The 15,323-nt window shown below is 36.8% G+C and overlaps 1 protein-coding gene across 2 annotated transcripts in view; it reads left to right on the top strand.

The window, feature by feature from the left end:
* The window catches only part of Micu3 (mitochondrial calcium uptake family member 3), an 88,477-nt gene that overhangs the window by 37,262 nt on the left and 35,892 nt on the right, over window positions 1-15,323 (top strand). For both annotated transcript variants that reach the window (XM_032919480.1, XM_032919479.1), the window contains exons 3-5: window positions 606-637; window positions 9,464-9,542; window positions 12,054-12,101. In XM_032919480.1, coding sequence (XP_032775371.1) covers window positions 606-637; window positions 9,464-9,542; window positions 12,054-12,101 — 159 coding nt within the window. The remainder of the gene's footprint in view (window positions 1-605; window positions 638-9,463; window positions 9,543-12,053; window positions 12,102-15,323) is intronic.

The following is a 15,323-nucleotide window of genomic DNA, read 5'->3' as shown; positions in this document are numbered from 1 at the left end:
ATGAACAAGACAAACAGCCTAGTTGGCCATGCAGCTGTCCCAGCACTCTCCTGATTAAACTGAGATGCTGACACAATAAAGAAAATGGCATTTTATTCATCTGCCACACTTTTGCCCCCAAGACCAAGTGTAGAAGGAAGAATCCAAACTGGATAAGAACTTCCTTTAATTTGTCCAGTGCTCTTACTATGTCTACGTCTCTTTGCCTCTGTCATTTTTATCCTGGACAGACCTCACCTATGAATTATTTTCTGAAAAACCAATGCATTTGATTCCAGGTGAATGTTTTATAAGTATCATTATTTGTCCTTAAGTCCCATAAATAATTGTAGCTTAGCTTACCTTATGAGTCCAGAAGAGCCCAACCATAATCTGGTTATGGGGAAAAAAATTCCCATGAGACTGATTTTATTGATTATAAAGTTACTGTATTAGAAGCAAGTAGATAACATGAAAAGAGTATATCTTAGATTCAAATATTGAGGGTAAAAAAACCCTTTGCCTTTGAACATAAAAGCTTAATTTTGAGTTATGGTTATATATGGTTACTAAATATGGATATACATTACATACAATATTATCTAATTATTTTATATTTATTTTAGTTGCTAAAACGTGGAAGTCACTTTCTAAACAGGTAAGTTAAAGCTCTTGGTATACAACATATGCATGTACACAACACATGATACACACATGTGTAAGCACACATTCACGTTATCTGATTCTATATAATTATCTGTTTTTATATGTGTGTGGTTTTTATAAATAAAAGTCATATAATGGTGGTGTTTTGAATCTTCATAGTGTAGAAAATGAAGAAGGTGGACAGTTCCTAGGGCTAGTAATGATAAAGATTAGTGGTAACCGTCATGTGGGAGTGTAAATCAGTATCCCGTAGTTCAAAACAGTTAGCATTATCCACCACAGTGAAGATATATAGACTCTATACCCTACAGTCCCATGCCTGAGCTTAACTTCTACATCAGTACATTCACAGTACCTCGTAAAGTCAAACTTGATATATTTTATGACTGGTTAATTTCCTATAGAATTCAGTTACATAAAAAAGAGGATCAGAAGTTCATAGGCTAAGTTCTTGGTTACAATAAAGCACATGGATAGTAGACTTAAGGGGAAATAAGACCAAAATATTTAAGGATTCAACCACAGTTGGCAAAACTAAGGGATAAATTTACATAATATTCAGGCAATAATCACTTCTTGGAGAGATGGAAGGGACTGTCAGGGAGGACCACAAAGAGGCTTCTAACATACTGTCTGGTTCTAACTTTGCTATCTTTAATTTCTTTTCTTAGAAGCCTATAATGGCAAATGCATGCTTACTTGTGAAACTTCAGAAACATAACTGTAAAGACAAGGTACATGGTGTCAACCGCTAGAGGGCTGTATATCTCATTAGCTGAGAATTCTAGATTGTCTTGATAAAGGCCACAGTCTAGGGGCAATATTATTGTCATTCAATTGAACAAACTGAAAATGTAAGATCAGGGCATTCACAGGTTGTTTTCTTCTGGCTTTTCTCCTTTTCTGTGGCCATCTTCTCACTCTGTTTCCACTTGGCCTTTCTTCAAGAAAGATCTCATATGATGAAATTAGTGATGTCTCTGAAAGACCTGTCTGCAGAGAAGCCAGATTCTTCTACTGCATTATGGCTGTAAAATAGACTATGTCAAGGAGAAGGAGGGAATGATGGCAGAGGGTGGAGAGTGGACTGAAATAGTGACAAGTATACACTTTAAAAAGTGATATCTAATAAGAGTTTTGCAAGCTATATATAAAATAAATGAGTCAAAGTTACTAACGTTGATAACAAGTGTACATTAATGCTGGCAGTTAGAAAACTGTATCAAGGTGTTGCACAATAGCACCAAGCTCTATCAGGTACTCACAAGTATAGCATCTCAGTTACTTTGTTTTTCTGTGACAAAACCCAGAGACCAAGGCAACTTAGGAGAGAAATTACTTCATTTGGGCTTATGGTTGTGGATAGCAACCATTAACACATAGATCGTCGTAGAGCAAAGGAATGCAGCAGAAAGGGCTGAGAGCCCTTATCCTGATCCCAAAGTAGGAAGCAAAGAGCTAACTCAAAGCTGACCTGTGATATACTTCCTCCAGCAAGACCACACCTTCTTTTTTTAAGATTTATTTATTTATTTAATGTATATGAGTACAGTGTTGCTATCTTTCAGACACACCCTAAAAAGGCATCAGATCCCAATAGAGATGGTTGTGAGCCACCATGTGATTGCTGGGAATTGAACTCAGGACCTCTGGAAGAGCAGCTAGTTCTCTTAACCACTGAGACTTCTCTCCCAGCCCCCAAGGACATACCTTCTTATGCTCCCCAAAGAGCCATGAACCAGAAACCAAATATTGAAACATGATGCTCTGAGGGCCATTCTCATTAGACCACTATGTTCCATTCCCTGGCCCCCATGACCTCTGGTGGCCATATCATAAAGCAAAATCAATTTAGTTCAACCTTAGAAGTCTTTGTGCTCCTTCACTCTCAACACCATTTTAAAGACCAAAGTCTAATATCTCTTCTGAGACTCAAGGCAATCTCTTCATTATTAACCACCTGTAAAATCAAAAGCAAATCACATCATTCCGACATACAGACTATACATTATCATTCCATAAGGGAGGCATTGTAGCATAGTGAAGGAATTGGCAAAACTGAAACCCAGAGGGGCAACCTCCAGATCCTGTAGCTTTGTGTTTGGTATCAGAGGGCTGAAATGGCTCTGCCTTTCCAGCTTTGCAGCCTGCACCAAACGTTTCTCTTTGGCTGGTTCCATTCCATGTTGTCAGCTCTCCTTGGAAGATATCCCATGGCTCCAGCACATTTAACATCTTTGGTTTCTAAAAAATCCAGGCTTCACTTTTTCAGCTTCACGTAATGAACTTTCAGGGCCTTGATGCTGGGACGACACTGTCACAAAGTGCCTCAGCCATTCTCCTCCTTAGTGCAAGATGGCATAGCCCTGTACTGTTGTATCCCTCATGACTTGAAAGCCAGAAGCACATGGCTGGGGCTGCCAGGCTTAGCTGCCCACTGGGATGGAGCCCTCGAATCACATTGCAGCAGCATTTCCCTGCTGCTGCATTTAAAGAGGGGAATGTTTTTTAGGTCTTTTCCCTTTGCAAGTTGAAACCTAATTGAGACCTTCCCTTTAAGTCACCACTCTCCTTATTTATTTTAGGTCAGGCCTCTCCTCAGTTATATCTCTTTCAGCACAAGCCTTGACTTGAACATTAAATTTTCTGATATTATTCTTCTCTTCCAACTCTACATTTCTTATTTCTTTTGCCCCACTTGTGGTTTTTCATTGTAGACCTACATAATAGTAATTACAAATAACCATGTGACAGAATCAATATTAGGTTGTCTTGAAGTCTCATCTGCAAAATAATAATAACAACAACAACAACAACAATAATAATAATAATAATAATAATAATAAAGATCAGTCCATTGCTTTTTAATTTAGCCTCAGGAGAATTCTTAGGACAAGAACAGAAAGCAGCAATTCTGTTTGAAAATATCACAAAAATGCCCCCTAGTTCACTTACTTCCCTAGAAGGTTCTTTAGCTGGACCTCCATGGCCCATGGGGCTCTCAGGACTGTCCTGTAGGTCTCTACTAGGATGGTCCATTGAGACCTGCTTATTCAACCACTTTTCTAGTCCCAAACCCCAAAATCATGGGTAAGACTATCACAGTAACCGCCCACTCTGGTACCAACTTCTGTCTTAGTTACTTTTCTGTTACAGTAACAAAGTACCATGAACAAGACAACTTATGAAAGAAAGTGTTTAATTGAGCTTATGGTTCCAGAGGCCTGGCATCAGGAACAACCGAGAGCATATCTTGATCTAAAAGGTGGCAGAAAACTCAGAGTAACACCCAGCTTAGGAAACCTCGAAACTGGTTCCCAGTGACATACTTTCTCCGGCATGACCACACCTCCTGTCTTCCCCAATAACCACCAACTGGATCTCAAATGTTCAAACATGAGTCTATGGGGTCACCACATATATTAACAGAATATGTACAACATTTTGTAATTGTCTTTCAAGCAAAGGAGTGGATATATAGTATCATGTTCATGGGTACTAAACTCTTCATGATACTTATCTCCAAATTTATCTACACATTAGTGTTAATATTAGTCTTTTATAATTTGAACAAAACAGATTTTATTTTTTACTTTTTACAACATTTGGGTAAGAATGCTAAAATATTTAGAATGGTTTTGAAAAGGAAATTAAGAGTTATAGACATGAGAGCAAGAAAGTCATATTATTAGAAGAGTGATAAAGATTAATAGTAAATTGATAGTTCAAATAACATTGGATTATTACAAGGATTGTTTAACTAGTTAGAGATGAAAGAACAATAGGTAATAGAATAGTCCAGAAACAGATCTAGACATTTTAGGAAAGATCTGTAAATCAGTAGAGAACAGACTGATGCCCCAATTATGTGTAAGAATAGTATGTTTTCTGTATGGAGGCAAATTAAACTAATCCTCCGATCCCACCATCATATATAAAAGCTCATTACAGATGGGTTTGTGTTCTTTTTTGTTCTTCCAAGCATCATGGTTAATAACTTTACTCTTCATAGAAAAGTATTTCATAGGCTTAGAAGAATAAACACATCCTAATATAGCCCTGTAATTATGTACTGTAGAAAATCATTTCAAATTTATAAAAATACAGTATTCATGACAGCATAGATACCAGTATTGTTCATTGTTTACTAGTGATTGATTAACATATATGACGATAATGTTTAAATAGCCTATTATGTATCAAATGCTGTCAGAGGTATATAAGTACATTTATAATCTACTGAACTGTTGGTTGTAATTATAAACACTGGTAAACACTAACGTATCAGTGGTTGTTATTACCAAAAGAGGTGATCCTTCTCACTCAGAAATAGCAGAGAGAAATAAGTTCTTGGGAACTGGGAAGTAGAATTGGAGATGCACCATTTTTGTCTTTGCCTTTAGTTGTACTTGTTACCCTGATTAATTTCTCAGGAGTGTACCTCAATCCACATAAACATAAGTTGGGTCCAGAACTGAAGATGTCGTTCATTTTGGACCATTATAAAGTATAACAGGTGTTTCCTTGTGCAGGAGAAAAGAGTACAGTGGAAGCAGTTGAGCTTCTCAGTCCCTGAAACCAAAATGCCATCGGTGCAGGTGACACCCAGAAATGCTTGTCTTAAAAATTCAGAGAATTGCCAACTAGTACCCTCTCTGTTGGCTTCAAAATATAATAAAAAAGATCATTCTATACACCCAAGTCTCAAGTCCTTAGAATTTCAAAGAAAAGAGTAAACTCTGCCCATAGGTACGGCTTAGCAGAAAGGTGAGGTCTGAGGACATGCTTTCCATGTGTGGAATAGGGTAGACCCAAACGACAAGTAAGGAGTGTCTCCTACTCAAAAGGGAGGTTCACGCCCTTAGGAGAGGAGTTGGTACTTGTACCCCACCAAAGAAAGTCATCGTTTTGAAAAATATATGTGATTATTGTTGACAGAGTAAATGTCAAAAGCTTTGTCCAACTCTAAAAGAAGTCCGTGATGCCCCAATTTAAAAAAATAAATGTTTAAAGGGTGTCATAATAAAGTAAACTTGTTACCTGGAGAGCAAAGAATCACCAAGTGCTCAGTGTAAGTTGGATTTTTGGTTTTTTTTTTTTTTGGTTTTGTTTTTAATATTGTGTTTTTATTTATGATTAAAATTTGAAATGGTAAAAAGCAAAAATTGAAACCACAGGACAGGATCTTTTTAGACAAGGCACATGAAGCAAAGCTCAAAGGAAATTACTCGCAATTTTTACTAAATTACTTAAACTTTCACTAACCACCACTAAAAGATACTTGACACATGGGAAAATGTGTCAAGTATAAAACAGTATTTAGAAAGTAAAGATTCAATATTTACAATAATAAAATGCTGTATAAATGCTGTATAAATGTATGTATTTTGGTAATTTATTATCCAAAAACTTTAAAGACAATTGTATAGTCATTTAGAATTGGTTTAAGTTTGTATGAAAAAGATAATCGTTTCAATAGAAAACAAATGGACAGGCATAGCTAGAGTGGTTAGTAGAGGTTTATCTCACTAATAATCCAAGACATGCAAATTAAGGCAGTGATATTCCATTTCACACCCATAGATGGCTAGCTTCCAGAAATGTCAGTAATGAGCAAGGGCATGAAGGAACCAATTGAAAAAATAGATGTCTTCCCATTGGGAAAGGATTTGGTAATGGCTGATGAAATTTACAATGTATGTTTGAGATCCTATTTATATCTGCTACAGAAATGTTTAAATGTTCATACCTATGTTGTTCATGTAGATCAATGAATGGAAGACAAAAATTAGAACCAGTATGGTCATTGGGGAAATGGATCAAATAATTGTAAAACTGCATACCATAGATAACGTAGTAGTACAAATAAAATGAATTAAGTGTGTTAGTGTGTATGTATCCAGATTCAGACTCAATAGATATGGCTGAGCAAACAGCAGGTGGTAGCATGCTGCTGATTTCTAGGACCTAGGAAATTAATTGTCCTGATTGTGAGGTGCCAACTGTTTTACTCAGTCTTATTCTCTCAGAGGTCTCAGTAGAGTTTTCTGAAGGCTGTGCAATGAGTGATGCCCTCCCTCTTGGCAAGAGAACCAGTGTACGGCTCTGTATGCTTATGTTTTAATTTTTCATTTTTACATTAATAAATAACATTGATGAATTCAGTACAAACATCTTTTGCGTCCTTAGTATTTTAAATATGTAAACAGCTGACTTTCAAAGGTGCTGTTATAAACAGCCACTTTATAGGCATTAATATCAAAATTAAGGCTAATTGGCATAAAGATATGTCCATAGTATATAAAAGAGTAAAGTATAAAACAGTATTTAGAAAGTAAAGATTCAATATTTACAATAACAAAATGCTGTATAAAATGTCTATGAGAGAGTTCAACTAAAAAATATTAAATAAAATGAAAGTTTAGTTTGTCTTTGAATGTTATTTTTCTTTTCTGAACCTACAATTTCTGGAGAGGGTGGGGGCAATATACTATGATTTAAAAACTATACTTAAGAAAATTATGTAAATACTTTAAAAACACCTGTAACTATAGGAAAGTAAAATTAATTCAGCAAATGTGTGTTTGTTCTCTACTTGCAATGCTGCAGGGTAGATCTGACATTGGGCACCCCAGTTAGTATCTGACTCCACTAGTTTGAAGACTGCTCTCTTTTCTGATGTGTATCACCAGGTCAGAGTTTCCTGGCCTCCACACTTCTGACCTTACTGGTTACAGTTCCAGGATTTTCCCAAAACTCCCATTCGATTTAATAATTTACTGAAATGACATATGCCACTTAGAAAATGCTATAGTTGTGACTCTAGATAAAGAACATAAAGTAAGCCAACCCCAATGAAGAGCATTAGATCTGGAGCGCTCTGACAGAGAGTGTCTGTGCTCTCTCCATATGGAACAGGGCCTGTCACTCTCACAGCATCTTCATTGGGCCCCAGTGAGCATCCTGTCTAGATCTGGGTTTTATTTCTGAATTTTAAGTGATCACATGATGGATCATGTCTTCACTTCCCAGTCTCAGCCTCTCCTTGTTCCCAACCTTTCTTCTGGTGACCGAGCACCATGTTGAGCTATTTCCTTAGTGAACACACTGAAGCAGGACTCAGGGATTGGGTCTTCGTCCCAGGAGCAGGAGACAAAGGTCAAATGCATGTTATGTAGCCCAGCACTATGCAGAAAAGACAGGCACTGAGAGAGGAAATGAATTTCCAGCATGAGTGGATATACAAAGCTTTTAGTAAATCTTAAAATATTTTTTAATTAAAAAATCTTCTTGGAGTCAATGGATATCATTTTCTGTACTTCACTACTATGTGCCTATCAGGCAAATTACCTATCCAGTTTAGGTCTAAGTTAAAATATGTGTGAGGATTGGTTAGTAGAATTAAATGAACTGTTATAAGTTCATTAATCACATGGGAGACCCTCAATAAAGGTAATTGATTTTTAAAATCAGAACAGAGATGAGGGACATAGTTGTAATGGGAAAATAAATTTAATTATGCAAAATGTATTGAAGATTTCCTTAATTCTTTACTGCAACAATACTTTTGAGTTTTATCTAAATGACAAATATCCCGGTTTTTCATTATCATTCACACCTGCAGTCTTACCTGTTTGCCTTGGCCCCTCTCAGATGCTCATCGTGGGCAGCACCTGTTACTTGCAGTGCATCTAAAGCTTCAGGAAGGACCTGAACGCTAGAGTCTACACATGGGCTTCAGGGGTCTGTAAAGCTCCTAAAAATGGCCTGCTTTTCATATCCTAGGGATAACAATTTCCTGACATCTCAGTTTTACAGTTTAAAATTATTGTTTATAAACATCTCAGAGCATCTCTAGATTCCACTTACGGAAACAGTCTATTTGAAGTATTCTCCAACTTGAATGTGCACAGAAATCACATGGAGATCTGGAAAAACCTGAGTCTGGTTCAGAAAGTCAAAAGGAAATGCTACTCTGCAGACTAATAAGCTTCCAGATGACACCGGGATTATTGGAAACCACAGTGTAGCAAATAAAGATCAGATATAAAAATCGAAGTTTCTACATTAAAAATATGGTACTGAGAAAAGTAATTTCATTATTTTACCAAATCTTTTCACTGGTTTTCTTCATAGTCAAGCACACTAAAGTTGTTGCTTTGTTATTTTTATTTGTTGTAGAATATGCATAATATATTACAATATTTTTATATAAGCAATGAGTCAACTATTTAAATTCTCCAGTGATTTCTCCAGTGATGTGCAATGATAATTTGCTCATAGAAAGATGAATATAAATCAATACTCCCAGTTTACCCAGTATTAAAATTCTTTAAGTCACCATGAAAATTCTCTGTTCATTCCTAGCATATTCTTTTGCTCATTTGTTCCTTTTGCTCAAAATCAGATAAATCTAGGCAAGCAAGAAGACTGTGGCGTCCCTGGTCAGCTGACTCATGAGGATGGATGTCTGCATACAGACAGCCCTTGTTCCTTACTCCTGAACCCAAGCTTGCCTTAGCTTAGTCATCTTGGCTATATTCATCTAGTTAGGAAATTTATCTCAAGTTTTGAATAGCTCTAATTAAGTTTAATACAGCATCTTTACTATTTTTTTCATAAATTTATTTACATTTTATTTACATTACGGGCAAATATTGTGGTAGAATGAAGCACAGATACTGAATACAATAATTAATGTTAAATTTCTGATCATTTAAATGGAGAATTTCCTGGAAAGGATGCTTATATTTTTTAAGATTCCTGTTGTAAGAAAGTGATTGGACTGCTAATCAGTATTCCAATCCTTCTTTTATAGGAATTAAGTCAGATGCTCTCAGAAACTCCACCAGTTTGGAAGGGATCATCAAAGCTTTTTCGAAATCTTAAAGAAAGAGGTAAGCTAATCTTATGTGCCTATGCATTTTAGTATTGGTGTGGACTTAAAACTGCATGCGTTTATAAATATACATTTAATAACTGGATATAGCCCAGTGCAGGAAGGAGAATGCAGGAGGATCAGCTATATAAGGCTAGCCTTGACTATATAGTTGGTGCAAGGCTATCCTGTGCTATTTGATGACATGATTAAAAGAAAAAAAGCAAAAACGTCTTGGTTTAAGTGCAGTTTTCTTTCATAATTTCCCATTTTTTTTCACATGGAATCTGAATGAAAGACATGTGTCTTTTATTGTGGACATTCTTTTTAACTAGGATTAAATACTGGGCTCAGGTACATTAAAATACCCCTGGGAGAACTGGGCATGGTGGTACATTTCACCAATCTCAGCTTCTCGAGAGCCTGAAGAAGGAGGACTTGAGTCTGAAGCCAAACTACACTCCATCGCAAAGATTTATCTCACAAACAGACATATTCTTAGAACATTCATTCATATTTTAGAGTGAGATAATAAATAGCATTGGAAGTGTTTAAAACTCAAAAGGAAGAGGTAAATACAATGAATCTTTGCCTTAATATATTTATAAGAAAATACAGATTGGATCAAATGTAATAGAGAACAACAACAAGAAGAGCAAACGCGTGGAAGAAGGAAATCCGTTTTCCATAAGGAAGGGCTTGGCGTCATTAAACATGGACTTAGGGGAGTTAGGAGCTGGCCTGTTAGATGTTAGAGAAGTACTCAACTACTTAATTTACATGTATATGAAGATTAAGTGGTGGTAGATTTTTAAAGCTAAATGTTTAAAGCTACTAAATATTAATTTAAAATGGATTTTATCTTCTTAGTTATTACTTAGTAAAAAAAAACATTAAGCAACTTCTTATAAAAGCAGTATGAAACCCTAAGGAAAACATGGTAGATCAAGAAATAGTAATTTAATGATGTCATACTTTAAAGGAAGTTCTTTAAGATTTTAGTTGAGTTTTCAGAAGCTAATTGTCAGTTCTTCTCCCTTTCTTTCCACTCCTCAAGACAGGGGGCTCTCTAAACTGATGAAGGCTCCTGCCCGAGCCTCCTGACTCAGTACTGTAGTTGTTGTCCTCTTTATCCTTTACTTCTAAGACTGTCCCATTACTGTGTTAGTCGTATGTGACTTTGTCCTGAGTGTTCTGAGTGATCTTCTGATTTTCTTCTTGTTTTAGATGCTTATAGTTAGGAAGAGCTCTGAATCTATAGTTCATCTTCAGCAGTATTTTCTCTTTCCTTGACCATTTTCATTTAATTATATCACTTTTCCTCCCTTCCTGTGTATGTCCTACCTTGTTCAGTAGCCAGGTAGCCCTACAGACAAAAGCTGGCCATGACCTCTGCATCCAAGTAGTCCTCCTGTTAAGTAATCTTGAATGAGGGAACCCTTGAATTAATTTGCAATTATATGGCATTATAAAAGTTATTTATATTAATTACAATACTTTGTTACCCACTAAGTGATTCAGACTGGTAAGAGAACTCTTCAGTAATTGTATCTTACAGCCACTGACCATTTCAGAATCTTTCTCCCATAATGTTCATGGCGTCACCCTGAACTGTCTGTCTATAGGTGACAATTTTCTAGTATAAACAAGAGAGAATGCTTTCAGAGCCTCATGGGATGCTCCCTTCATGTCTGTGACAGACTGCCTGACAGTGACTCCTCGTCTCTTTGTTCTAGAACAAAGAGTTAGTGGAGCCTTAGAGAACATCAGATAAGTGGAGATCTAAAGACCACAGTGTATTTAAGGGTTTCTCCCACACTTTTTACCAAACGTTAAGAATGACTGCAATCTAGGAAAATATTGTACACTTATTCCTGAACTTAATTCTTTCAGTCTTTTCTTGGTCAACTAAGCAAAAAAAGGTGGTGAAGAGTTCAGTAACAGAGTGTATATTTATTTACTTCATACAGATTCTTAGTGAAACTTGTAATTATAGGGTACAGAGATTTCACGATGCAGAAAACATAAAGTGAGGGCCATTAGGGGAGAACAAATCTTAGAGTCAATTAAGGATAAAAGCTGTTATAAAAGTAGCATTTGACAGGAAAAAGAGGTAAGCATAAGGTTTTATTTTTAAATTTCTAAACAAATGTAAATTGTTATTCCAGTGACACTAAAAAGTGACTAAGTTCTTCATTGCGTTTCTGAGCTCCTTATGTTAGTTTCATATAGTAACAAGTTTAAAAGTTAAGCTATAAATAAATGTTAACGTTTTGATTTTGTTGTCAATATATCTCTCGTGAATGGAAACTTTATAGGAATTTTTAAAGAGGCATGTGGAACAATTTAAATAAAATGAATTTTGTGACTTTTGCAATGATTTTATAATATAGTAGTCTCATTTTAAACAATATTTAGCTTATGCCTTAAAACTAAATTAGTCATAGTTTTTAGTATACAGTATTTTACTTTGATAAATGTGAAAGATAAGTTAATATTTGAAAGCATAATTGATACTGTTTTCTTCTAGGTGTGATTTCTTACACGGAATATCTTTTTCTTTTATGTATTTTAACAAGTAAGTATACTCATTAAATTTATTTCTAGATGTATTTTTATGATCTTGAAAATGAATCTTTCTTAGCATACTATTGTAAATTACCTTACGCATATGTTGGCTCTTTTGTAATTTCATGCCTAAATATCACAAGAAAATGTTAAGTATAACACTGTAACAGTCAGAAATCTATATGCTTGGCTTTAGTAAAATTTTCATAAATTATAAATATATAACTCTTTGGGGTTTCAGCTAGAAGAGACCCTAAAGGTCAGGATTTATCTAAGTTATCAGGTTTGTATTACATACATTTAAGGCAGGCGTTCTGCAGTCCAATGTGAGAGAGTAGAAGGTTTTGAGTCTCTCAGCTGCCTGTCATCCCTCACCGCAGGAGGAGTGGTTTGCTCTCTCTGACCCCTGCAGCAGTGTTTATGAACTGCATGCAGGCTTACTAAAGCTTTGGGTTCCGTTTCTCAGCATGCAGTAGATGAAATTGTGTGCTGTACTCACTGTGGTTCGGCCACCAGGCCTTTCCGTTTCTGGATCTCCTTCCTGTGGAGGGAACCATGCTCTTTTGAGTGCAGTAGTCTCTGCTATTTCAGCTATCAGTGCTTCTCAAGAGCTTCCTGGGAAATGGCTCGTTCAGACGTCCTTTCAAAACTCAAGAGTTCTTCTCACTTGGCTCCACTCTTCAAGAGCTCTTTTGCCTTCTCTTTTAATCCCTTCGTCATGTTTTATTTTCTTCATGAATTTAGATTACTTGAAATTGTGTTTTATAAGATAAGTCTTTCCACACTGCTGTGAAAGGTCTGCAGTGTCAAAATGTTGCCCTCCTTTGGCTCATCTGGGTCACAAACGATGTCTTAATCAGTGTCCTTTCAGAAAACTACTGATGAATGGAAAAAAAAATAAGGAAGAATTTACTTTAGGAAATTTCAGATGATGAAATCTGAAAATGAGTACAAACAAGCACTAGTAAAACCCACATTAAAATTCTGTTTCTATGCTTAGAAAGCTTACATTACTGTGCTAGTTATGAATGATATAGCGGCAGAAAGAGGGTTGTGAACCTGTGAATACATATATATGTCAAAAGTATCTTTTATTTTCTCTTACGTTGTTTATTCTTTCTTTTTTGTTCTTCCCATCTTTATTAAATTGGGTATGTCTTATTACATTTCAATTGTTATTACCTTTCCCGGTTTCCAGGCTGACCACCCACTAACCCCTTCTCTATGGGTGTTCCCCTCCCCGTCCTGCACCCATTACCGCCCTCCCCCTCAAGAATCACGTTCACTGGGGGTTCAGTCTTAGCAGGACCAAGGGCTTCCCCTTCCACTGGTGCTCTTACTAGGCTATTCATTACTACCTATGAGGTTGGAGCCCAGGGTCAGTCCATGTATAGTCTTTGAGTAGTGGATTAGTTCCTAGAAGCTCTGGTTGGTTGACATTATTGTTCATATGGGGTCTCAAACCCCTTCAGCTCTTTTAGTCCTTTCTCTGATTCCTTCAATGGAGGTCTCGTTCTCAGTTCAGTGGTTTGCTGCTGACATTCGCCTATGTATTTGCCGTATTCTGGCTGTGTCTCTCAGGAGAGATCTACACCCAGTTCCTGTCAGCCTGTACTTCTTTGCTTCATCCATCTTGTCTAATTGGGTGGCTGTATATGTATGGGCCACATATGGGGCAGGCTCTGAATGGGCGTTCCTTCTGTGTCTGTTCTAAACTTTGCCTCTCTATCCCCTCCTAAGGGTATTCTTGTTCCCCTTTTAAAGAAGGACAGAAGCATTCCCATTTTGATCATCTTGAGTTTCATGTGTTCTGTGCATCTAGGGTAATTTGAGCATTTGGGCTAATATCCACTTATCAATGAGTGCATACCATGTGTGTTTTTCTGTGATTGGGTTACCTCACTCAAGATGATATTTTCTAGTTCCATTCATTTGCCTATGAATTTCATAAAGTCATTGTTTTTGATAGCTGAGTAGTACTCCATTGTGTAGATGTACCACATTTTCTGTATCCATTCCTCTGTTGGAGGGCATCTGGGTTCTTTCCAGCTTCTGGCTATTATAAATGAGGCTGCTATGAACATAGTGGAGCACGTGTCTTTTTTATATCTTGGAGCATCTTTTGGGTATATGCCCAAGAGAGGTATAGCTGGGTCCTTAGGTAGTTCAATGTCCAATTTTCTGAGGAACCTCCAGACTGATTTCCAGAATGGTTGTACCAGTTTGCAACCCCACCAACAGTGGAGGAGTGTTCTCTTTCTCCACATCCTCGCCAGCATCTGCTGTTGCCAGAGTTTTTGATCTTAGCCATTCTGACTGATCTGAGGTGGAATCTCAGGGTTGTTTTGATTTGCATTTCCCTGATGACTAAAAATGTTGAACATTTCTTAGGTGCTTCTCAGCCATTCGAATTCCTCAGCTGTGAATTCTTTGTTTAGCTCTGAACCCCACTTTTTAATAGGGTTATTTGTCTCCCTGCAGTCTAACTTCGTGAGTTCTTTGTATATTTTGAATATAAGGCCTCTATCAGTTATAGGATTGGTAAAGATCTTTTCCCAATCTGTTGGTTGCCGTTTTGTCCTAACAACAGTGTCCTTTGCCTTACAGAACCTTTGTAGCTTTATGAGATCCCATTTGTCGATTCTTGATCTTAGAGCATAAGCCATTGGTGTTTTGTTCAGAAAATTTTCTCCACTGCCCATGGTTTGAGATTCTTCCCCACTTTTTCTTGTATTAGTTTGAGTGTATCTGGTTTGATGTGGAGGTCCTTGATCCACTTGAACTTAAACTTTGTACAGGGTGATAAGAATGGATCCATCTGCAATCTTCTACATGCTGACCTCCAGTTGAACCAGCCCCATTTGCTGAAAATGTTATCTTTTTTCCATTGGATGATTTTGGCTCCTTTGTCAAAAATCAAGTGACCAAGGTGTGTGGGTTCATTTCTGGGTCTTCAATTCTATTCCACTGGTCTATCTGTCTGTCTCTGTACCAATACCATGCAGTTTTTATCACTATTGCTCTGTAATACTGCTTGAGTTCAGGGATAGTGATTCCCCCTGAAGTCCTTTTATTGTTGAGGATAGTTTTAGCTCTCCTGGGTTTTTGTTATTCCAAATTAATTCGGTAGTGCTCCATCTGTTTCAATTTTGTGGAATAGTTTGAATAGTATTGGTATGAGGTCTTCTATGAAGGTCTGATAGAATTCTGCACTGAGCCCATCTAGACCTGG

This window comes from Rattus rattus, chromosome 13 (genome assembly GCF_011064425.1).
Source record: "Rattus rattus isolate New Zealand chromosome 13, Rrattus_CSIRO_v1, whole genome shotgun sequence".
Lineage (NCBI taxonomy): Eukaryota > Metazoa > Chordata > Mammalia > Rodentia > Muridae > Rattus > Rattus rattus.
Note: the sequence above shows the minus strand (reverse complement) of the source record. Positions and strands in the feature narration are given on the sequence as shown.